The sequence below is a fragment of the Episyrphus balteatus genome, chromosome 1 (assembly GCF_945859705.1).
Source record: "Episyrphus balteatus chromosome 1, idEpiBalt1.1, whole genome shotgun sequence".
Classification (NCBI taxonomy): Eukaryota; Metazoa; Arthropoda; class Insecta; order Diptera; family Syrphidae; genus Episyrphus; species Episyrphus balteatus.
This window is the reverse complement of record NC_079134.1, coordinates 112,948,973-112,974,910: the sequence shown is the minus strand read 5'-3', so window position 1 is coordinate 112,974,910 and position 25,938 is coordinate 112,948,973. Positions and strand designations below refer to the sequence as shown.

At 30.8% G+C, this 25,938-nt stretch overlaps 1 protein-coding gene across 1 annotated transcript; it reads left to right on the top strand.

The window, feature by feature from the left end:
* Positions 1-538: 538 nt before the first annotated feature.
* On the top strand, positions 539-19,441 carry LOC129906978 (Fanconi anemia group I protein). The gene is made up of 14 exons (XM_055982981.1): positions 539-755; positions 825-1,276; positions 6,017-6,252; positions 6,318-6,427; positions 8,062-8,512; positions 8,575-8,663; positions 8,872-8,984; positions 9,049-9,314; positions 9,381-9,712; positions 12,203-12,367; positions 12,430-12,596; positions 12,653-13,352; positions 13,409-13,803; positions 18,645-19,441. The coding sequence occupies exons 1-14, from the start codon at positions 660-662 to the stop codon at positions 19,324-19,326; spliced, it is 4,254 nt and encodes a 1,417-aa protein (XP_055838956.1). The 5' UTR covers positions 539-659; the 3' UTR covers positions 19,327-19,441.
* Positions 19,442-25,938: the final 6,497 nt, after the last annotated feature.

Sequence of the window (25,938 nt, the reverse complement as noted above, 5' to 3'; positions counted from 1 at the left end):
CGTTTTGAAATATTTTTTTATTAATTTTAAGCAATTTTTTAGAAAATTGCCCCTACCTCTTAAACGGGGGACATTGACCCCCTCTCCTGGAATAAAAAATGCTTGTATTTACCTCCTCTACAAGAATTCGTTACAATTCTTCACCTAACTCATAAGGTACTCGTACTTTTGCACAAAAATGACCCCCATTAAACCTCTTTTGTTTAAAAATATGAAAATCGTTGTTCAATTTCATTTTGCATATATTTGTTATAAATTCTATAAAAAAATCCTCGAAAAGTTATAATCTGTGAGCGTTATTAATTAAATCCATCTAAATGTGCGAATTGTCACATTGTGGGGCGCCCAAAGAACAAATTTTCAATAAAAACAAATACAAATAAAATACGAAAACCATTCATCTTGTGAAAACACACCCTTAGATGTTTTTGAGAGGCACTGCACTATCACACCACACTACATTGCCACAAAACAGTTTGAGAAGCTGTGTAGCTGGATTTCGGATAAACTGGATACGGATAAAACTGTCACTAAATTTCCCACAAATATTTTGAAAACGCCGCTGAGCGTATTCAAATTTGTTCATGTTCCGTTTTGCTTTTGTTCAATCTATAAAAGATTTATTCAAATAAAAGTATTTAAATATTGTATTGTTTATAATGATATCATCATTTGATAAAGAACTTCTTAGACATGGAGAAAAGCACAGCACACAAGAACTCCAGCAACTTATCGAAAAAACCTCATCAAAAGACGTAAATCTAAAAATTATTCACCAAAACACTTTCAATAAACAAATTATTTTCTTTATTTCATCCAAAAAGCTTATAGAATCAATCAAAAATAAATTAGGACGTTCCGATTGTGCTGCATTCTGGAATTACCTACTTCAAGGATTCTCCCGAAATGCGGAATCCAAAGCAAAACGCTTTACCTGTGTGCAGGCATTTCTTACCGAAATATCCAAAGTCGAACTTACCTATAAGCAAATGTATGACCTCATTACAAGACTTTGTTTAGATTTGCCTAGTTTTACCAGCGAACAATTGATAAACATTGTTGACCACTGTGTCGACGCAATAAAAATTGGTGATCCAAAATGCGTTGGCTGGAAGGAACTCCTACCAGAGACCATTTCCGTTCTTTCAAATGTGAGTGCGTTGGATGTAAATGGCATGGTGATTCCAGGAAGCGAATATCGAGACACTATTGTTAAAAATATTTGCTTTATGAAATGGCCAATTGAGATACTCACTCCAATTGCAGATATGTTCCGGTGAGTATTTAGTTACACTCCAAGAGACCACAACGAATATGTTAATATGTTAAATTACTTTTAAATTCATGTGTGTCCTGTTTTTGATTCAAAAGGTGGCAATTATTTTTAATAATTTAAAGGCTGTGGTCCTTTGAGAACATAAACGGCCAATTTCTTCACAGAGTCCTTGCACTAGTACCGGTCCTAGTCCTAAAGTTAGTACTTAAATCGGTATCAACTCATTTCTTAACTCAGGTTACTAGCCTTAGAACTGTAAATTTAGGACCGAGTACAAGTTAGGACTCGGTACTAGCTAGCTGCTCAAAATCAGCTCTCAAATCGGTACCAAATGATTTCTTAACACAAGTTCTAAGCCCTAGTACTGTCAAATTGGTACCGAGTTTTACTTAGGACTTCGTAATTGTTAGAACCTAAAAATCGGCAGTCTCTAGAAGGAATAGTATTTAATTCGGTTTGATTTTTTTCCATTTTTTGTGCAAAAAAAAAACGATTTAATTTTTGATGGGAAAATTAGTTTCGCTACTTCGAAAACGATGAATTACCATATGCCTCAACGCAATACTGTCGACAATTGGGATGATATTGATTTCATTCGACATTTTGAAATTGTGATTGTATTTGTAGTGTATCTCACGCACGAGATCGCAGAACAAATCGATGTCGAATTGATTCCAATTGGCACTACGATTTTTTTTTTCGTCAGAGCAAAATAAATAATGGAATAGACATGCAACCATGTTGTTAAATTCGTGAGTATTTTGAAAATTCACAGTATTATATTCAATAGCCAGGACGTCACTCTGACTGTTGCTTTAATACGAATATTGAAATAAGTTTTTAACGCGTTAAATAAAAAATTAGTTCTTACCTTGATCCTAAACTTCATTCATTTTTGTTTTTCAAATTTTCGATTATAATTTGTAATTAATATTCTTTTTTCTTCATACTCAATTTGATGAAATATCAAAATAAATTATTTAAAATGTCAAAATATTGTCAAAATCAGGGTTAGACCAGTTTAGACGTATTAATTCTTAGTACTGCTTTGTGATTTTAGGTCGGGTCCTATAAATGTGAAGAAATGCTCAGGTACTAACTTTTCGTTAGGACCGAGTACTAGTGGTGGTCTAGTTAGACCGGGTTCCAGGCTGACTTAGGACTTGTGTGAAGAAATTGGCCGTAACCTACTTAAAGCTACTTTGAACTACTTTTGCTCTATTGAAAAAGTAGTTCAAAGCAGCTCTAATTAGGTACCTATTAAGCAGTAGATAAATTTTTCCATAGGAACGCAGCTATAATTGATTCCCACATACGGGAAGGCTATTTCAAAACATATATGTACATTTTTTTAATAGCATTGTTTCCATTTCGTAACCTTAATACTTTTCGTATCTACAAATACCACTCTTATCATATCTCTTTGTAAGTAAGAAGTTCCATTTGTTCATTGTTAAGATTTGTTCAGCTTAAGTCAGCTGACATCTAACGGATTTTTATCTCATTACAGTAGAGGGTAACAATAAGAGTTCATTCTTTTTCTTTGACTAAAGCTTTCATTCATTCATCTAGCTCTGTATCGAGTTATTTTATAATTTACATCCGCTTTTTTGTAATTAAAATCGGAAAACTTAGTTAGGATTAGTAAGATCTTATTTCCCTTATATATTTTTTCTCACCAATTTTCTCAATCCTGTTTGATATGACAATAAATTATGTGAATTGCTTTTGACGTCAATAACTTAATTTCTAAATACTACTTTATCGAAATAATTCAACATACTACACAGAATTGTCTATAATATTTTGTTATTGACAGTTTATTTTGAAAAATTGGTTTTCTTGAAAAGATATACCAATGCCTACAAAAGTAAGAAATTTGAAAAACATGTTTTGTCTCTCTTAACTTAAAGGGTTTTCTTTTTGGATTCTAGGGAAATGTCTAAAAGTAAATATCTAATAGTTTGTTCTTTAAATTTTCACATTTTTGTACTTGAAAAGTGCTATAAACACTTTTGACCCCTACATATCGAAATACATATGTATATAACTAAATAATGAATTTTTTTTTTTAAGACGTGTTTTTTAATTATTAATGGCAAGTGCTTACAGGTGGTTAATTTTAAAATACATGCTCTTGAGTTATAAAGAGTTAAGTTCCCCAACTGAACTCTAAAAATATGATGTTCAAAGCAGCTCTAATTAGGTACCTATTAAGCAGTAGATAAATTTTTCCATAGGAACGCAGCTATAATTGATTCCCACATACGGGAAGGCTATTTCAAAACATATATGTACATTTTTTTAATAGCATTGTTTCCATTTCGTAACCTTAATACTTTTCGTATCTACAAATACCACTCTTATCATATCTCTTTGTAAGTAAGAAGTTCCATTTGTTCATTGTTAAGATTTGTTCAGCTTAAGTCAGCTGACATCTAACGGATTTTTATCTCATTACAGTAGAGGGTAACAATAAGAGTTCATTCTTTTTCTTTGACTAAAGCTTTCATTCATTCATCTAGCTCTGTATCGAGTTATTTTATAATTTACATCCGCTTTTTTGTAATTAAAATCGGAAAACTTAGTTAGGATTAGTAAGATCTTATTTCCCTTATATATTTTTTCTCACCAATTTTCTCAATCCTGTTTGATATGACAATAAATTATGTGAATTGCTTTTGACGTCAATAACTTAATTTCTAAATACTACTTTATCGAAATAATTCAACATGCTACACAGAATTGTCTATAATATTTTGTTATTGACAGTTTATTTTGAAAAATTGGTTTTCTTGAAAAGATATACCAATGCCTACAAAAGTAAGAAATTTGAAAAACATGGTTTGTCTCTCTTAACTTAAAGGGTTTTCTTTTTGGATTCTAGGGAAATGTCTAAAAGTAAATATCTAATAGTTTGTTCTTTAAATTTTCACATTTTTGTACTTGAAAGGGCTATAAACACTTTTGACCCCTACATATCGAAATACATATGTATATGACTAAATAATGAATTATTTTTTTTAAGACGTGTTTTTTAATTATTAATGGCAAGTGCTTACAGGTGGTTAATTTTAAAATACATGCTCTTGAGTTATAAAGAGTTAAGTTCCCCAACTGAACTCTAAAAATATGATGGAAAATAACTGATTTTTAATTGGTACCAAAAATTCACATTGTTTCTATTTGAAAATGCTTACTGGACTATTTTCCTTCAAAAGGTTGTGTTTTCGAATACATAAATCGTTCCCTGTTCCAAATTCTATTATCATCTTGTATAAAATTTTGTGACTTGTATGTCCTAGTTTCGGTAAGAAAGTTTTAACTAGTACCTGGATTCCATTCTTACCCTACTCGATCAGTTTTGTCGAAAGATTTCATCTGAAATAATTTCCCTTTTTAACACTTCTCATTGCAAACTCTAATAAAGTAAATTTAAAATTTGGCTTTAGATTTGGACTTGGTCCACTACAGCTTTTAGTCTCCATGTATTTAATTTGGAAATTAAAATCAATTTATTCTTTTAATATTGACTGGTAAATTAAGTTTTTCAACCCTCTAAAAGGTTTGAATAAAAAAGTGTATGAGCAATATCTTCAAATTTTACAACCGATTTTACAGCAGGCAGTTTATAAAATGTATGTAACCCCTTTTGGTAGGGAAATGTTATTACATATATCCCAGTTTGTAAAAAACTCAGTTGCTTATGTCCTTTTTCGTTCCGAGTTTTGTTGTTAGAGACAGTCTGTTCATTTTTAAAAGTACAATGTCCAATTTCATGAAGGTATTTTAAAATTTAATTAATGTTTTTGGGTTTAATCAAAAGCTTTTAATTTAAAGGCCTTTCAAACACCCTATTAAAATAAAGTTAATTTTGTCCTCTTTAAATTTTGAAAGCATTGCACAGGATCGAGTCGCTATCATATTATGTTTAATTTTTATTTATACATATATGTTAGGAATATATACCAACGAAAAATATTAATTTATTTTTATTTTATAAAACACAAACCTTCTTTTAAAGATGAGGACCAAGATATTATAGGTATTATTATATTATTTATTATCAAAAAACCTTATCGGATCCGTTTTCATTGGTATAGTTTTTGCAGCGCATGATTTCTAAAGTTTATATAAGACCTTGGTTTCTTATGAATGTATATACATAATTGTATCCCTTTTTGATCCGAAGTTTAATGTCTTTTAGTGCACTTTTCCTATGTTTAAAGTGAATCAAATGTGTTTCCTAGATAGATAGATTTGATTTATTTTCCATTGACAATTTTCTTTTTTTTTTACATTAGTACTAACTTAATCAATAATGGCGTTATAGCCATCTGCCAGGTTTTGAGCTTTGATAAATTATAATTCATTGTAAAAGTAAAAAATAAAATGTTGAATATGTGCCTTATTAATTTCAAAATTCTTGGTTAGTTATTTTAAGTCTGTATTTTTGTGCTTTGTCTACATACATATTTGCAGAGAACTTGGCAATTTTTTCCATTCAGAATTTCCACCATATCATTTTCATCCAGTAAATTTTTGTTTAAGTGGATTTGCGGTACTTCTTTCAAGATTGGACATATTCTTGTGTTTCTTCACTCAAGGAAAAAACTGCATATGCACTGAGTTTATAACCAAAAATTGTTTTTATCCTCTTTTAAAAAGTCACTCCTCAATTGAATTTTTTATTTTTTTACTTTAATTTTGTAATTTTATCATTTTTTTAATTTTTTTTAGAGAACTTACGATGTCACCCAGCGAAAAACTTATCGTTCTGAATAAATTTTCTGCGAGTCTTGAGAGTATCATACCGTCAGAGGTGCCAGCCTTATCGTATCAACTCTTCTCAATGTGCACCACGGCAGGTCAAATCATTATTCCTATTCTAGCTCTGGAAAAATACTTCTATCGGTTTTACTATAAAAAACTTTTCGCAGATTTGGATAGTAATTCAACTGATTTCAATAGTATAGGTCTCACCAAAGAATTAAAAATTATTTAAGTTCTGAAAATTTATTTGGTTTTTAATTGATTTCAGATGTTTATTCAGACAAGGAGCTCAGGGAGGCCGAAGAGACCGTTTTACATCATCTTAACTACTGCACACAGTATAAGATTAATGAAATACAGTTATGCATTGTTCTCAGAGTAAGTTTATTATGTTAATAAGATAAAATTAGAAAAAACCTTTATTTATTCATTAAGACTGCGTAACCTATTAAAAATTGATCTATAGCAAATTATAATTATATATAGTAGTTATTTCTTTTATACTTAAAAGAAATAACTACTGTTAATTTTAATAAACAGTTGATTGAAAAAAATGTATGTGCATATCGCACGTTGAGACGGATCACAGTGATCCTGAACAAGTTAAAGTTTGACCTAAAATGACGACAAAAACTAAAAATGAGGTTTTGGTCTGTCAAGACAGTGGATTTCAATACGAAATATATCAATGAAATAAATTGCCTAAATGAAGTCCTTATCAAAGACTGAAAACCATATGTTCCTATGCCTTCTGGTTTTTGTGGAAATTAAAAAATAGGAAAACTACTTTCCTTATCAGATTTTTATTTTCTTGGATAACCCTGCTAAAAAATGCAACTAAGTACTAACAAATTTTACATGACTCTAATTCAATGAACCGTAGTGTACAAAAAATGCACTACGATGTTTCGGCTAGTTACCTTTAAAGTTGTTGTGTTCAATTCTCTTTTCAAAATGGTATAACATTGTTGAGAGTATTCCATAAATAACGGAAATAAAAATATTTTTGTTAAGAAATCCGACTTTTTTTATTAGGTTATTTTTCCATATTGGGTTTGTTCAGATTAATTGGCACACCCTTAGTTTGATTTTATAATTCTAAAATCAAAATATCCCATCGGCGCAGAAAAAAAAAACACTAGCTGGCACAGGATTTTTTTTGTTGATGAAAAACACTTGGTGAAAAATTCCTTTATTCGGTTTTCCAATTTGATTTTCGAAAAAATTTTTAAAAGTTAAGAATTAACTAAAATAATGGATAAAATAAATCTGCCGGTATGTAATATAATACAAAATATATTCATTTATATTGAAAGAAACACATATTTTTCACTTTTCAAACAAAATTTTAAAATGTAAAACTTCAAATTCATTAGTGTGTATGCAAGTCCTTGTGCAAATAGGTGTAAATCTAACTAAAAATGTGGAGTAAATCCGGATTACTAAAATTACTCCGGAGTAATTTTTTTTTTACACTTTTGTGGCGTGAAGGAACACAAAACATATAAAAGTGCCAAAATAAGTAAAAGTTAATAAGTTAAGTTAAAGGGTACTCACATTTGGAGTGAAGAAAAACACATTAGTTTTATAATTTTCTTATTTTACTTCTCCTGATAGTGTTTTTGGAGTTGTGACCCTATCCGTCTGATATGTATATATGAGTCGTTACATTTGCAAGTGGTATAAGTTCATAGACAAAAAAAACGAATAAATTGACTTTCAAGCTAACCGCTCTTGAACCGAATCTCTTTTCTAAATAAAATATTGCATCCATTAAATGTGTGAGTTACTCCACTTTGTATTTTTTCCAATTTCAAATAAAACGACCCATATTATGGTATTATATGTACTTAAAAAATGTGACCATACCAGCAAGAACTACATGGTAGAGTTTAATTTAGCTCTTTCTGGCTTCTAGTTATTCATACTTCATGACCTCATGCTAAAAAAATGATTTTCCAACTTTTTGTTAATTTATGTCTTAAGCTTTAGCTTCCGAATTTTATTTTCAGAATTTCTTATCTACTCCCGATGTGCTTCTTACTCCTTTTGTGCTTAGTGCTGTTTTATCAATGACTCGGGCCAATCGTGAACCAGATACTCGTTTATCCACATCTGTAATTTTGCCCTTTCTCCGCACTGTAATAAAAAACAACGAAGATGAAAAAAAGTATGCCCAATATTCAGTATGGTGTCGGGATTGTTTACAGATAAGACGAGTCGACTTAGATCGAACGTTTACTATAATGATTGATCAAAATAAAGAAGGAAAAGACACCATAACCCCGGGTTTGGTAAATTTGGCTTTTGTTTTACTCAAGGAAAAGAACTCCTCTGTCATATATGAGCTTGGTATGAATTTTTTGATTAAATTTGTTCGAAAGCGTTTTGTATTTGGTAAAGGAGTCGTAAGAAAATTAGCCGAATGGATGGTTTTGGATCAAGAAGCAGTACAATATGCAGGTTCGTTCGTGTATAGAAAGATTTTCTATAACTACATAATCTGTTAATATATTTTTGTATAGATTGTCTAACTCTTCTTAGTACAAATGACACATATACTGTCTCAGAGTGTGAAAATTCCGTAAACTATATTTTGGACTTTCTACTTTGGGTAAGTTTTGACATAATTTAAATTTATATACATACTTCAGAATTTTGGAACAGTACTGATAGATACTATTTTGCTTATATCGACAAGAAAACCTAGTATGCAAGATGGCATTATTATTATTTTTCCAAAAACAAATCATTTTCATAATATGGGCACTGATATGTTTAATTATGTATTATATCTCGACATTATCTTGGTATATTTAAAGATTCCTGGTGATCATGCTATGCGAATGATGACTTTTATTCTGCCTATTCTGAAAATTTCACCTGCAATACGCGATTCTTTCATAGAAATTCTTCGAAAAGCCATTAATTCAAGGTAAATTGTTTATTGATTATTTTTAGACTTTTTTAACTCACATTTTTGAATTTATTATAAATAGCGATGCAAAAACTTGTCGCATGGGTGTTTATGGTTTTTGTATGGTACTCAAACAATTGAATAACAGTAACTCCCAACGTACTTCAATGAATGCTTCTGGAATATGTACGCAGCAGAGTATATCGGGTTTTTCTCTCATGTCACAAGCAACACTTGGCAATCGTAATAACCCACAGCGACATTTTGATATGCTAACATTAGAAATAATTGGACTTTTGAGGAATTGTTTCAACCAAAAAATAGAAATCAAATACACACTTTATGAAAGTACATATATTAACCTTTATAAAGTTTAACCGCTTCATCTAATTATTAATTTTTTTTTTGTTTTAGACTTACAAAGAGCAGTGGAACTAAATCCAAAACTTATTCCACACGTTTTGCAATTTATTGACGGCCATTTTCGGTCCTTTTTTGATACGAAAACAGACGATGAAGAAAAATTTGTGATAAATATTAATTTTTCCAAACTACTGCACAGTGTTGGTGACAATGGCAATGAAATCGAAGTAAAAGATAATTTGGGCAAACTCACACATTTTGTTGCACATTGTTTAAAGGCATATGATCGATTTGAGCACGCGTATGATACAACTAAGATGTGTAAGATACTAAATACAATAAGCGAACAAATACGAATAAAGGAATTTAAGTTCGAAACGATCGTAAGTTTTTTTTCCATATTGAGTGACAAATCGTCGGTGAAACCAGAAAAGTTTGTAACTCCAAATTTTCTGAAAATTAGATTTGAATGCCATCTGTTAGACAAACCTAATATCTACCGTTCCTTAAACTTATAATCCCCTAAAGTTCATAGTTTTTATTTTATTAGCAAATTAGAAAATGAAAACTCATACAAATGCCTTCAAAACGATTTTGTTTTTTTGCTCTCCTATAAAATTTGCTAAAATGGAGTTACACAGTTTTCTGGTTTCACCGACGAAATGACAATATTAGACTAACATAATTTAAACCAGAGACCAGAAATAACAGTCAACCTTTATTTTCAATCGGTTTCTCTCTGAGAGTTACCACATTACTTTAAATAGTTTTGGTTATCGGTTGGGATTTATTTTTTATTTTTTTCAAATATCTCTCAATGGTTGAGATTTTTACAAAAAAATAAATGGAAAAGGTTAACCTTTAATCGCTGAAAATAAATAAAAAATGGTCAATTCAAAATAAAATGTCGAATATGTCAAGAATGTCTTTATATTGCAAAAATAAGTATGAAAAGGATGGTTTTTCTAAGTTTATGTATTAAATAAAGTATGATCTAAATAGGCTCTCAAAGTTCTTTAGACCCAAGATTATATCTCTTTTCGTTTAAAGTAAAATCTAAAGACGAAAATGTGTTTTCCACTGTGATTTCAGTCGCTGCAACGACAAGCACAACCAATGCAATTTCGAATATTTCAGGAGACCGATGTTCTAATATCTAAGTCAAAGCGTTCAGCTTCCAGAAGCGTTTTCGCCCGCCCAACTTCAAGCGGCTATATCTCGGAATTTTGAAAAGATGAAAAAAATTTGTTTGTTGCCAAAAGGTAGCCTACATTTGGGTACAACTCCCATCCCTGTAGGTGCACGCGTTCTCAAACCGGGAGAATTTTAAGGTAAAAAAAAGTTAAGTCCGATTCTAAAAAAATAGGCATGATGTGGCGGTTTAACATGGAAGATGATTTTTTAAAAATCTGACAATGTGCAAAGCGTAGGCCCATGACACAAGCTATCATTTGGCGTCACTCCCAAAAATTGCTCTCAAGCGGTTTAGCTTCCAGGAGCGTTCAAAGATTCGGGGATTTTTCGAAAAAAAATTGTACCCCAACTTTCAAACGCGATTTTCTCAGAATTTTGAAAAAAATCGAGAAACCGGATTATACCACTATCGGGTAGCTGAGAATATAAGCTTTCAGATGGCACCACTCTCATGTCTCTAGGAATTGATACATTTGCAGATGAGATTTATTTTTTTCTCTCAGCGATAAATCTCACTGGTTGACCGAAACATAAAAAAATACAAAATAAAGTTTTCTCTCAGACCTTGACCGAAATTTTTCTTTTTTAAAAATAAAGGTTATTTTATGATCTTTATTGAAAATGGCGACAAATAAGAGTTATTAAGGAACCTTTCAAAAGTTGAGATTTATTTCTGATCTCTGATTTAAACCAAAAAACTCATATTTTACTTAATACCGAGCAAACTATACAATTTCCCCAAAAAATATTTAATTGTGTTTCAAGTATTTAGTTACGGATCATAAAACTATTTAAAACGACAAAGATCTCGAATGCAAAAACTCTAAAATAAACAAATAATAATCTCGATTGCATGATGAACATTAGAAAACTTGAAAACTTGTGTACATATTCTTTATGAAAAGGAGTGTAAGTGAAAAAATTGAACGCATTTAGATTGCTTTTTTTTGCTTCCAGATTGCCAATTAAAAACGCCATTAATCAAAAGTTTCAGTCACTGGTGATAAAATGTTTGCCAAAGGACCAAAATATATTTTTCTGAAGGTTTTAAAATTGGTTAACTCGAATCCGAAGTCATAAATATTCTATTAGCCTCCGTTTTTTTTTTTTTTAGTATATAAGAAAACCTTTTTATTAATTTCATAACGGTTTTATTTCAAATAGAATTTTTCTGATTTCGGATTTGAGTTTAGCAATCCTAAAGCCATCAGAAAAGTATGTTCTGGTTCTTACGACAAAAAAAGTTTAATTTGGTTGACCAGTGCTGTTTTTGAGCCAAAGACATACTTAAATTTAAAATATCTCGGGCAGTAAAAGATATCGGATATTTTTTAGAAGAATAAAACCAGTTTTTATAGACACCGTTACAAATTTATTTATAATGTATTACTTCACAAAAAAATATAACCTCGAAACAGCCAAAATGACGTTTTCATTTTCGACGATAAAGATTATTGAAGTTACGGAAATCAAACCATCGTCGAAACTATATCGTTTTTCGATAATCGAGTTACGTAACGACCCCTTGGTTTAAGGAAAGTTTTTTTTATCGTTTGAAATAGTTTCTAATTTAAATCGTCTTGAAACGGCAGGCTTATATAATGTACATTTATGTAATATTAATTTATTATTGCTTCCACGAAAATGTAGATTCGTAACTATTTTGTATACTTTTGCAGAGTGGGCCTTTAACGCTTCTCAAGAATGAAACAGTTATGCAGCAATTAAACTTTCTTGAAGGACTTATGTCTTATTTGATTCTAACATCAACATCTGAAAATAGTAACGTTACAACCATGTATGCACTCTTTAAGCTACATCATTCGATTGCCGAAGGACTCAAAGTAATTATTCTCGCGATTACACTCCACCTTTCACACACTTTTATTAATATTCTATTTAATAGAGTCTTAGCGGTGGAAAAAAGAACATCAAAACAAAACCAAAAGGGAATAATGAAACTGAGCATCACAATTCGACAGTAAACGGTATTGTTGTAAAGAAAATTAATTCAAAACCTGAAAATATATGGCATCTCTCCGACATCGAGTTGTTCTTAAGACTTTTACATGAGTAAGTATAAAAAAACTCTCTTACTCTCACAACAATTCTACTACAACTTTTTATAGAGAACCAGTCAAATTTGCCAATTCTAGTGCAATAGCACCACTTAGAAGTAATCGCGAGTTTGTTCGGTATATTTATAAAGTCACAGCTTCAGCAGTTGAAAACCTCCGAAATCAGCCTGCGTATAAGCAGGTTTCACACAGTCGACGGACATTGAAAATTTTAACAGACATAACAAAAATCATATACGAACATTGCATAAAACAGCTGCCATCGTTGTGGAAAAATTTTGATCTGAAAGCGGCTGCATTGTGTGTAGAATGTTTTTATCAGTGTCTAAATACAGCAAACGTTGTATTTTTAAAAAAATTCGATGAATTTTTAAAAGGTGTAGATTATCATCCTATGAATATATCATCTAATAGAGATGCAACAACAATAATTCAAGAAACAATAGACCAATACATGGCTGATGAAGAGGAATTACGTGAAGACACTGATGCTAGTTTTGGAGCTATAATTCCTAGTACACTTCTCCAGTGCTTGGAAATTCTTTACGATAAAATATCGTACAGTGATCGATTAACTATAGAAAGCTACACTTGGCTTATAGACTTTTGTAAAAATAACGAAGTTTTCACCAAAGAAATGGGAATTGTTCATAAATTACTATTTATCCAGCGACAAAAAACACATTCAGGAATGTTTTTCAATACAATTGCTATGCATCTTGAAAAGGTTATTGGACAAGTTACGGATCAGGTAAGAACTTAAAAAAACAATTTTTTTTTTAATCTGATTTAAATAACAAATTTTAGCCGGATCTGATTCTGAATTTCCAATTAAAATCCATTACTTTGACCAGTGCAGAGTCTTGTATCACCTATTTGTATGCAACTTTGCGTAAACAAATTGAAGAAGTTGAATATTTTATCTCAAAGGCGAATAGTTTACATTATAAGCTAAAAATAATCGCGGAAGATGAACGTGAAATGTGTTTAGCTTCATTGAAGAGGAAGGAACGATCAGTTTGCTCTCAATTAATACATATTTCAAACACTTTGCTGCATCTTTCAAATGTTAGTCTCCCTTTGGGTACTTGCATGGAAAGTCTATTGCGTATCCTTATTCAGATGTACACATGCTTAAAAAATCTAGCAAAACACTTTTTATGTCGGAGTTCAACTTCCAAGCTTTCAATACAGGGAACAAAGTAAGTATATTATTAATAAAACAAAATGCACGACTGGCTCGCACGTACTTGCTCTTATGGTAAAAGTAACTCTAATGAAAAATTTTTAATTTGATTTTTTTAAGGAATTTCATAAGTAATATAAAAAAAAAATTGTTTATAATTAATTAAACACCGTTTTAAATAATCTTTTTCGAAAAAACAGGTATGACATTTTCTGAATTCTTGTATAAAAAGGAATTTTTCGAAAAAAAAATTGAAAATCGTTAATGCCATTTAAAAAGAAATGGTATGCCATTTTTAAGAAAATATTTTTCAACATATAAAAACGAAATTTCGATTAAATTCAAAAGAACATGATAAAATAGGCACACCGCGAAAAACTTAAAAAAGACACGTCTTCAAAATAAAGCAATTGTCCCAAAAAAAACACTTTCAAATCATGTACGGACATAAAATTAGAGCTTAACTTGCCCATAAGTGAGAGAACGCATAGTACATTGTCGCTTTGAAAGAGGCCCCAGGGAAGTTCCACTCCTCACAAAAATCGAATCTTTTGCCAAAAATCATTTAACCTGGAGTGGCATTAGCATTGGAGGGGTTCGACGAAAGTAAACTCAAATTAGTGGGACGTAGACGTCCAGAGAACACAAAATTCAAACCACAATACACAAGACAAACGCATAAATATGGTGGAGAAAACATAATGGTGTGGGGGTTTTTTCCTTGGTTCGGATTAGGTCTAATTTTTTGGATTAAAGAAAACATGGGCCAGCATTTATATGCCAAAATCTTAGAAGATGTAATGCTTCCCTATGCGGAATGCGAATTGCCCCTAAAATTGCAGTTTATGCATGATAATGATCTTAAACATACATAGCGTTTAATTCAAATAAGGCTTGAGGAGCATAGAATTGATGTTATGCCTTGGCTTGCTCAATTGCCGACATAAAATATATGTTTTATGATTTGTTTTCAAAGTAAGAAAAAGTGGTCTTATTGTTTTGTCCATCACTTTACATCTCACTTCCAAGTGAAAAAAGTACTATGATTTTAAAATTGACTTATTTATAGGTGAACTGCCTCTAATAGCGTTTTCGTTTGGGAATTCTTAGAACTGTCCGATCCGGAATGCCAAACGATCAGAGTTGTATACTTTTCTTTGATTCTGAAGTTTGGGTTTCTTTGTATTTGTGAAACATCAAATGCGAACGTCTGATGAAAGTTGTGTTTTTTTTTTTATTTTTTTTATTATTATTAAGTTATCTATTCTTTTTTTGTTTTCTTCAATTTATTTTAATATAGTTTAAAGTTTGTGCATAGTTAAAAATCTAAAAATTGAGAAATGAACAACAAAGAATGACATTTTATTACTTTGACGTCTTAAGTGTGAACATGTGTGCGTGATTCTGGTTTTGATTCTGCCTCAAAATTCAGAATCGATTTTCTCTTCTTTTCAGAATTAGAACTGTCATTGAGTGCCAAACGAACAGTTTCAGAATCGTTCGGAAGAATTCCGGACAGTCCCGGACGACCAAACGAAAACGCTATAAGTCAATTTTAAGTTTAGTATTTAGATGTAATTCTTACTATCATTTTTTTTTTTTTTTTTGTTAAAATAGAGTTTTTCTACATATATTCGGGTCTATTACTAAGGGCCATTTTGTTCTTTCACTCGAGAAAAAGGAGTAAAATTTTAGAGTACTCCCAAACAAAGTGAAGGAAAACGACATAACTTTTTCAGTTGCACTTAAGGATAAATAGATACATATATTCCGTAAGATATCAAGAGAAATTCATTTTTAACCAAGAAACCAAGTTAATCTTGTCCAGCCAGCGCAGCTATTTTGTTGATGCATGAACTTTTGTCGATTTTAAAAGCTGCGATTAAATAATTTATCTTACGTCGCTTTCTTGACTAAGACTTCGTAGTTGGTGAGTAATGCTCTGTAATTTTAAAATCGGCAATCCCATATCTCGTAACACCCAAACTTTCGAATCGTATTTCTGCTTTTACACTCAGATTTTTCAACCCAGGCTCACGTTAGTGCAAGGTAGTAAAAAAATTCGAGATAATGGCCGGATTCAACACATCATCTGATTCATTTTTATTTTGATGTCGAATGCAAAAAATCATCTGAATTTCAGATGAAATTAACTACTTGGTGAAATTATTAACTTTTTTAATGTATTATAAATACATTATGAAAATAGAGTTTTAAATCAAAATTTACATTGATATTACTTCTGGATCTGTTAAAAATTATATTTTGTATTCATCTCACTCTTTTTGGCTGTCCTCTAATGTATGTTTTATATTGTTTTCTTCTTCCAACGTTTTTGACGTGATAACGTCTTATAAATCGATGAACCAGGTTAACACCCACGAAAAAGTGACGCCATTTTCTCCCGTTCCACTTAAAATTTTTAGCAGTGCGGCAAAAATTTAAATTAAAAATTAAAAATAAACTATTAGAGATACCAAAATCTTCTATAGCTTATTTGAAAGATATCAACCTAAAGTTCAATACGAATGAAGGAATTTTTAAAATTCCGTCATTTAATAGGGTAAATAGGGGTAACACAAAATTGAAAAAAGTGGCTATTTTCTAAACGCGACGTTTAGTAAGGCTGACAATAGTATTGGAAAAATTCTAAAAAATTTCAAAACCAAGTTATAAATGGTTTTTAAAACTAAAACGTGAGATAGACCTTTGAAAAAGTAGTGATAGGTAGGGGAATTTTTTTTGACAATTTGAAAAACTTCATTCAAAAGATAAGAAAAAAGAAATATAGGGGTCTGTTACGGATTTTTTTTAAGTCTCTGCGTTTAGAAATATGAATTTTTGAAAAACACCTACTTTTTGGGGGTATTTTCGGATGAGTTTTTATTTTTTTTTTCAAATTTTTGGTTGCATGCGCAAAAATTGGTATTTTAAAAGGATTTTTGAACAAATAAAAATAAACAATTTTTTTTGTCCCAACCGTTTATAACGGTTTTTTATTTTTATCTTTTTTTTTCTTCAACAGATAAATGAATAAAATTTATACTGATAACAGGCAGGACTATATTAGTGCAAAATTTCAATTAATTTTGTAGTCACAATTTTGAGATAACGGTAAAATAAAATTCTATTTTTCAACAGATAAAAATAATTTAACTTTATTGAGCATGCTGATAATATTACCTTTCTTTTTATATATCACACATAACGGTACATTAACCACAAGCTACACAATGTTAAATTAAAAAAATTCTGAAATACCTCAAAAAAATTGATTTAATTGCGTGAGAAGATAAAAAAGATTGATACTTTTGTTTTTTTTTTATGAAAACTGATTGGGTTCAAAAAACTCTAGTTCTTTGTAGATGTCACACAGACATTGTCGATATTAATATTTTGAGCTGAAATAATAGGCTTTCAGATGGTATAACATTTATTATAGGTTGTCATTTAAAAAATTGGACTTCAAGGTAATTGCAAAAAAGAAGATTGATTTTCTTGCTTTTTTTTATGAAAATTGATTGGGTTCAAAAAATCTAGCTCCTTTTGTAGATGTCGTGCAGACATGGTTGATATGAATATTTTGAGCTGAAATTATAGGCTTTCAGATGGTATACAATTTATATAGAAGAAAAAAAGTTTGATTTTTCACTTTTTTCATTAAAAATCATTGTTTTCAATAAATTATTTGTATTCCTTTTACGCATTGTAAAAATCTAAGTATGGCTTTATTCTTTAGAAAAAATATTAAACTTTTTAATGGCGTAATTTTTTTGTAAGCTTTTCATATAAAAAAAAGTTGACAAATAAATAATTTTTAGATATTTTTTTTTAATAAAAGCACATTACCTGTTTTCTTATGACTTATCACGCAAAATCATCGTCCGTAAACCGGCTTTACAGACAACCACTTTTTTTTTGTATTTCGTCATTTATTTTGATTACTCCATTTCTGCACATAAACAAAAAAATATGTTATTTATTTCTGTACATATTTAAATAAAAAAACTAAGTGCAGTACAATGAAAAGTAAGTGGCAAATGGGTTAAAACTCTTCAATTTTTCCCTAGAGCTGCGTACTGAAAAACGAAAAGCAAAACGAAATTTTTCGTTCAAGATTTCGTTGTACTTTTTTTGTTTGAAAAATTTCGTTTCGTTTCAGTTGCGTACTAGGCTGTACTAGGCTTAAAGTCGCTAGCATTTTCGCTGTCGAATTTGGAGACCAGAATATTTCTCGGTTCGTTTCAGGCTTCGTACTAAAATTGATTAAAATTGAAAAAACCGTCATCACAGCTCTTTGAATCAAGAAAAATGTTTATAACGACAAAAAGTAAATGACAATTGAGAAAAAACTCTAAATATAATCTGAAATTCACTTCAGCAGCGTACTGGAAATAGAAAACCATATCAAAATTTTTCGTTTAAGATTTCGTTGTGCTGTTTTTACATGGAAAAATTAATTTCGTTTCAGCTGTATACTAGGCTTAAATATGTAACGTTAGTGTTTGTCATTGTAAAGATAGAGGGACACTGATAAGTAAGCCTCTATAACCAATAACCATGGAGCATAATCATTCATCATCATATGGGTTTAAGACACTAAATAAATCATTCTAAACAATAAAAAAGTTTCTATCATAACCAAATTTTTTCCACTTACATTATATATAATTAAAAATGGCCGGTAGATCGAAAATTGCACCCCGACGCAACACATACAAAAATACCTATTTTTTCACAATTTTTATAAAGATTTTACTTTAACTCATAATGTGTGTTAGACTTAAGTTTTTCAAAATAATCATTTATATTTTACTTAGATTAAATTTGATTTAATTAAAAAATGTATTCTTTCAGATTCGATCACCTTTTGCAAGTGGTGGGAAAACCATTGGCGACTAATATATATGCTCTGATCACTTACATAGAAGCAAATATTTTTGAAAATCGCCCTAAAGGCAAATTGTTAAACCCTCAAGCAGAGAAGGCAAAAATCCTCAGAGAAACCAAGCACATACCAAGATTGATTCTTTTTGTTGAAAACTTCAATAAAAACGTCATCTTGCTGAGTAAAAAAACGAATGATAAACTAGCAAGTTTTCTACATTTGGGTACAGTTCGAGATTTCCGCATTAAGACCTCTGAACTAAAAAAGGCAATTGATGAATCGATGTCTCATAGTAGCCGCATTAATGATAATTCAGATGAAGAGGAAACTGATGCACAACAAATTGAAGAAGAAACTCTTTTGGATGAAATCGAAGCAGAGTCTAGTACTCCAAGTGATGTGTTAGAAAATGAAGTAAATGAAGATTCTAGGCCAAAAGCTAGCTCCTCAAGCGGTCATGTTGCACAAGAGGATGATGAAGTTCTCCAGCATGAAAGCGCTACTTCAACCAACTCTCAGCTTTTAAAGAATTTGGCAAAAATCAATTCACAGTCCAAGAAACGTTCAATAAGAAGCCTTGAAGGTGTTTCTATGACATCCGCTCCCCCACCAAAGAAAGGAAAAGGAAGACCATCTAAGAAGGGAAAATAATAAAATGAGTGGTTTTATAAGTTATTTTGATGTGTTACAAATAAATATTTTTTTACAGTTTAAAAGAGTAGTCATGTTCTCTTTAAGTTAACGCAGAAACGAGCGTTTTCGTTGGAAATAAAAAAGAACCGGTAGATAATTTTAGGTTTTCTTAATTTGGAAATGTTTACCACACACTGTTTTATAAATTACACTGGTTAACAAAATTAAACTTTTTTTTGTTGCAGAAACAAAAATATACTTTTCTGAAGGTTTTTCGGTGTGCTGAGCTCGAATCCGAAGTCAAAAAAAATTCATCAGCTCCCGTTTTAGAAATATTACCGTTAGAAAATGCTGTACTTCGGACCTTATACATTTATATAAGTAAAATTGTTTGAGCATATTTAGTAACGGTTCTTGTAAGAACTATTTTCCACCTTTTTAAATTTGTTTAAATCTTTCCGATATCTTTTTTACTGCCCGAGATATCCTCAGCTGTTTGGTATTTTTATAAATTTAATAACTTCATTATCTCCTTTATGATATATGAAGCCAAACCCACTTACTTCATTTTAAGATATCTCGGGCAATACAAAAGATATTGAAAAGATTTAAACAGGTATCTAAAGATGGAAAACAGTTCTTATAGAAAACGTAACTAAATATGCTCAAACAATTTTTCTTATACAAAAGAATAAGGTCCGAAGAACTAAAAAAAAAACGTTTTATTGCATTTTCTAACGGTAATATCTCAAAAACGGGAGCTGATTAGTTGTTTCTGACTTCGGATTCGATTCAGCACACCGAAAACCTCCAGAAAAGTATATTTTTGTTTCGGCAACAAAACCCTTGTAAATTAGTGTAGTGTTATAAATCATTATTGTGCCACAATTTTATTTATTTCTTGTCATAATATGACAGCAAAGTAATATTTTCTGATATCTGATACTGATCTGAGACTGATTTCTGTATAAACGTCTCCATTGGATTATTATTGATCACAACTTGCAGAGAAGAATTTAAACGACTTTAATTTAAGTTTCAGATCACGGTTTTGTTAAACATTGAACTGAATTCTTTAAACTTCCGAATTTCAGTGAGATTTAGTGAGCTTAGAGCAAGCTGCGATCTACAATCAGATCTACATCGTGTGCATGTGCAAAACAACTATCATTAGTAGTATATACATATAAAATTCCAGAATAAATAACACATGCATAATATGTGTTAAGTAATGTACATATAACAACTTAATCAGATTTAGAAACTATGACTGTTGGTTTGAAATAACGCCTTCAATGTTCAATCCCATTTTGCTCATGTTAAAACCTATAGATTAATTTATTTAGATTAAAGAGCTTACTCATACGATTTGTGGACTCATGTATGTTTTCCATCGTTTGCTCTATGATATTTTGGGACGTAAGAGTTCAAATCTTCGCAAGTGGTGGGCCCCTCCGCGACAATATATCCCGATATAGGACAACAAATCTGGAGCATCAATTTGTAGTTCAAGTTAAACGACAGTATTCTGTATTCATCAGTCCTGTGTTTGTATCGACTGTGCACGGTGACAGCTGACATTTCATAGAATTGTCTAATAGGTAAAAACTGTCCGACTCGGATAAAATCGGACAAAATCCGCTCCGACGGATTACCTCGCTAGGGCCGAAAACTGGCTCTAAGAGTTGTTAGTAGTTTTCAGGGTGCCGGATCCGATCCCATTGGATCTTCAACTTACCGACTTTCCATTCATGATTGGGAATCGATGCATTACCATAACTTCAACGAAACTCGTTAATCTTTACGACTGCTATTTACATATCGTTTGACTTTCGTTTTCGTTTAGCTGTCATAATTATTATTGCGTATACTGGTAGAATGGATGTGAGCCTCAAAAAAATATTTTTTTCGGTTAAGTTTGGCCAAACGACTTTATCGTTATACATAATCGCTCTTTGTCGTGACTATTGTTTACTTCAGTATCGTTAACTTGCCGCTCGTTTCGTATTACGTTATATCATCATCTTTCTTTTTCAGAACTGTTTAGCCGGGATCCTGATGCGACCCTTCGGACTGCAAGAGAAATCATCCTTTCCACAACCTCGAGATAAGATCCCACAATCTCTGATCATCAAAAGCGACGAGTTTGATGAGATCTTGGTGTCATCCCGCGTCCTCAACAAATACAGGCTCATCTGTATACTACGTCAGGGGAATCTGTGTTTTGTTTGAGACAATCGTCCATCTATCATTCTGAAGATAACTGCAAGAATTGAAGAATGATTGAAAAGACATGTCATTCCTGGTATGAGTGCCAGAGTTGTGCCCTCTTGGTCTCTTACGGGATGGACGGTTGCTTGTTAATTTCTTGTTAATTTTTTGAATATAAGTTCGTCATTCAAAAGAAGAAACAAAATCAAAAATAAGTTTCGTAGTAAAATAGAATTAAGTCTCAAAAAAGTATGCGACCTTTGTTAGACCGTGTGTGAATTGCGTTAAAATTTTTCAACAAAAAATATAAAAAGTGTGTATGGGCGCTTTCATAAATGCATGGTTGCGCAAGTCTGACGAATGCAAAGCTTTCATTAATGCAAATGACAAATGTCAGGTTTTCATAAATGTAAAACGCAAATATTTGCAGCGCAAATGTGCAAATGAAAAAATTCTCATACGCAATGAATTTAAACTTAAAGAAAGAAGGAACATGACGTAAAAGATGATACAACTTTTCTTTGTTTCTCAATTCTGTCAAAATATTAATTGGAAATTCAAAGTTCAAGTCAAAATAACAAAAATAGCCGCAAATTTCTTGGATATAATAAATTTGTAAATATTGACAGAAATGTTTAAAAAAAGTTTTTTTTTTCTTAAAGGATGGCAATAAGATAATATATTGTTAATTTTGGAAAAGAGGCTGAATTGCAACTTAAAAATTTTGACAAATGACGCAAATCAGAAAAAGTGTTCATAAATTCAAAGTAAAATACATGCGCAAATAGTTTTTCTGACATTAGTCTGATCGCAAATGACCGCATGTAAACAAAGCAACCATGCAATTATGAAAGCACCCTATTTTTGTGCAGACCCACCTAGAATCCGTTTGTCGCTTAGGTCTTGGTTTTCATACACCAACAAGTGTATTTTTTAGTAGTATTTTGCATTTTACTTTAAATATAATCTGATGTGTTGGGCCTAGTTCGTTGTATTTTTATTTTTTGTTTACAGGTACTAATAGCTAATAGTTGATTAATAACACTCCTTTTAATAAAACTATACTTTTCTAAAGAATTTTTGTGTGCTGATTCCAAATCCGAAGTCAAAATTGGCCTAGCACGTCAGGTTTTTGAGATATATTCCCGTTAGAAAATCTTGAAACCCCATTTTTTGCTGTTTTCGAAGAAATATTTTGGCGAAATGTAATCTTTTTGAACTAAATTTGTCACGGTTTATGAAAGAACATGTTTTTTTTCTTTCAAAATCAGTTTAAATCTTCTCATTTATTCTCCGAGATATCTAAATTTTAGTAAGTTAAGTAGGTTGGGCATGTCTTACCATAAAGAAACTGATCATTAAAAATTCATATTTCTTTCTCCACAGAACAAAAGTATACTTTTTTAATGGATTTTAGTATGGTAATTTTGAATCCGAATTAAAAAATTTCGATCAGCTCTCGTTTTTTAGATGTACAGTCAAACTTCTTTAAAACGAACCTTCAAGGGAACGAAAAATTGCTTCGTTATAAAGAAGTTTTATAAAAAATTCGTTATATAGAAAACAAAATTTTTTAACACTGCAAGTGCTCTTTTATATTTTCAAAAAAATGGTACAAAAACCAGCTCATTTTAATGAAATTTATTAATTTCTTTTAGCTGTTTTTATCAATTAATATCTTAAAATGTGTGTAAAATTTAATAAATAAATACAAATTTGACAACCGAATCTAAAAGAGTTATTTTCTACGAACTACTCATATTTTTAAAAAGTAGAATTTTTCTGAAACCAGATTAAGATTCAGGAAAGTCAAATCTTTCATAATTAAAAAAAATTATTTGAAGGAGAAAAAAAAATACATTTTGCAGACCAGTTAGTTCATTTCAGAAAAATTAATCTGCCATTTTCAGAAATTTGATTTTTATTTTTTTTTTCTATTTAAAGGTATAGGTAGTTAAAAAGCTGTTTCTGGGAGAAATTCAGAACTTTAAAAACGGTTCGGGAATCGTTTAAAATAAGAATTGTTCATAATTATATTATAGATCTTGTGTTTTTTACACAAAATCTTTCGAGTCCTTTTTGACAAAATTAAACTTTTCCAAAATTGGTCGGCCTTAGCGAGGTATCCGTCGGAGCGGAAATTTGTCCGATTTCATACGAGTCGAATAGCTTTTACCTGTCGGAAGCACACCTAGAAGCATTATTCGAATAAAATCGAAGAATTTTCCGCTCCGACGGCGACGGACACCTCGCTAATATATGGGAGGTTCTGTTATTTTTCCAAAATGTCCTACAAAATTACATAGCTACTTCCAAAACCCCTATTTTTTTTGATGATTGCATAACTTCATTAAAAAAAAATAATCAGCATTCAAATAAGATGTTTGTCAGTTTTTTGTATCTTCCATGTATTTTTTTATGTAAATTGTAATATTGTAAATTGTTAAAAAAAATGTATTTTTAAATCATTGTGCTTTTCCACTTTTCAACAATTCAAATCACGGTGAAGCTATTTTTTGTTCAACTTACAGTACGTTGAATTTTCTAGTTTTAAAAGTTCCAAAGTAGGTATGTATGTGTTCTTTAGTTTTGTAGTTTATAACATAACATTTAACTGTATATTCTTCTTTAAAGTAAGCATTCATCTAAAAATGTAGGTAACGTTTGTAAAATTTACGTAAGTCGTAAGCAAAACTAACGTTTGTAATTCCGCCTAAGAAAAAAAAAAGAGGTTTTCTTTTGAGATCCACCATTAAAAAAACACGAAGTATATAGATACCTTACTTATTGAGTGTATTTAAAAATGAAAATGACACTTTAATTCGAAATACGAATACCTATATGAACTGAGAGGTGGGGATGGGGAGTATAAAACATTAAAATCGGTATTCTTCTTCAAATATAATACAAGAAAAGTAACAACAACACAACAAAAGTTTCTTCCAACACCAATGAAAAGAAAGGGGGACATAATGATGTAAGAAAAGGAAGAAATCTGCTTATTAGCCCCCAAGTTGACATTAAACTGATAAGAACTCCTTTGAGATTATTATTCAAATCCATCCAGCCAAACACCGCGAGCTTTTTTCTAATAGGCTTTTATGGAAATATTTATTTTACTTTTTTGTACCATTTTTATAATTTTATATGATAAGAAAACTTGCAGCTCACTCATAATAATTTCGGATGTTTATAAACGAAACAATGTTCCTTCTATGTAAGCTCTTGTGAATAGTATCACCACAATATGAAAAAAAAAATTAAATATATTTATGTACGGTGACCATTCTTCTAATACATAACCAAAAAGAGGACATATTTTAAAAGGTTTAAATCCAGGAAATCGACACTGCTTTAAATTACCAACACTAGGCTTTATATTACTATTCTTGAAGGAATCGTTTTAATTAAGAATTCGTTTCAACATTAATTCTTCTCACAAGGCAATTAAATCCTTGATTTTTATAATACCCACAACATCGAAATGATTTTATTTTTTATTAGGATTATATCTTATTTAATAATTTCACTGAATCAGATCAAATATATCGGATATTAATAGCGTTTTCGTTTGGGAATTCTTAATGATTCTGAAGTTTGGGTTTCTTTGTATTTGTGAAACATCAAATGCGAACGTCTGATGAAAGTTTTGTTTTTTTTTTATTTTTTTATTATTATTAAGTTATCTATTCTTTTTTTGTTTTATTCACTTTATTTTAATATAGTTTAAAGTTTGTGCATATGTAGTTAAAAATCTAAAAATTGAGAAATGAACAACAAAGAATGACATTTTATTACTTTGACGTCTTAAGTGTGAACATGTGTGCGTGATTCTGGTTTTGATTCTGCCTCAAAATTCAGAATCGATTTTCTCTTCTTTTCAGAATTAGAACTGTCATTGAGTGCCAAACGAACAGTTTCAGAATCGTTCGGAAGAATTCCGGACAGTCCCGGACGACCAAACGAAAACGCTATAAGTCCGGCGTAATCAAGGGGCACGGGGTAGTGCCCAGCCAAGTTCTCTAGCAACTTTGGCACTACAACCTTATTTACAGGAAACAACTCAGGCCATTTTCGACCCCCTCTAATTTCCACACCAAAAATTCTAGAAATTTCAAACTCGCTAAATTTGTTGAGCTGGTTGAAACCAAACTCCTCACAAAATTTCAGCCTCCTACGATGAATAGTTTCTGAGATATAGGGCTTCAAAAATCGCAAAAACCGTAACTGATTCACTGACTCACTGACAGATCATCAAAATTATGGAGAACTTCCCGCTATCGTAGAAACTTGAAATTCTATACGGTGATAAGACTTGTGGTGTATACAAAGGAAAAAATCGAAAATTTGAGATTTTCAATTCAGGGGGCGTGGCATCCGCCCATTTCCACTGAATTTTCATCAAATATTATAGAGCAC

Excerpts from the sequence above, each read along its gene's own strand:
- LOC129906978 (XM_055982981.1), top strand. The coding sequence starts at position 660 with ATGATATCATCATTTGATAAAGAACTTCTTAGACATGGAGAAAAGCAC. Across the intron at positions 8,664-8,871 it reads TTTTGGACTTTCTACTTTGG|ATTCCTGGTGATCATGCTAT; the intron begins GTAAGTTTTGAC and ends GTATATTTAAAG. Across the intron at positions 9,315-9,380 it reads CAAATACACACTTTATGAAA|ACTTACAAAGAGCAGTGGAA; the intron begins GTACATATATTA and ends TTTTTGTTTTAG.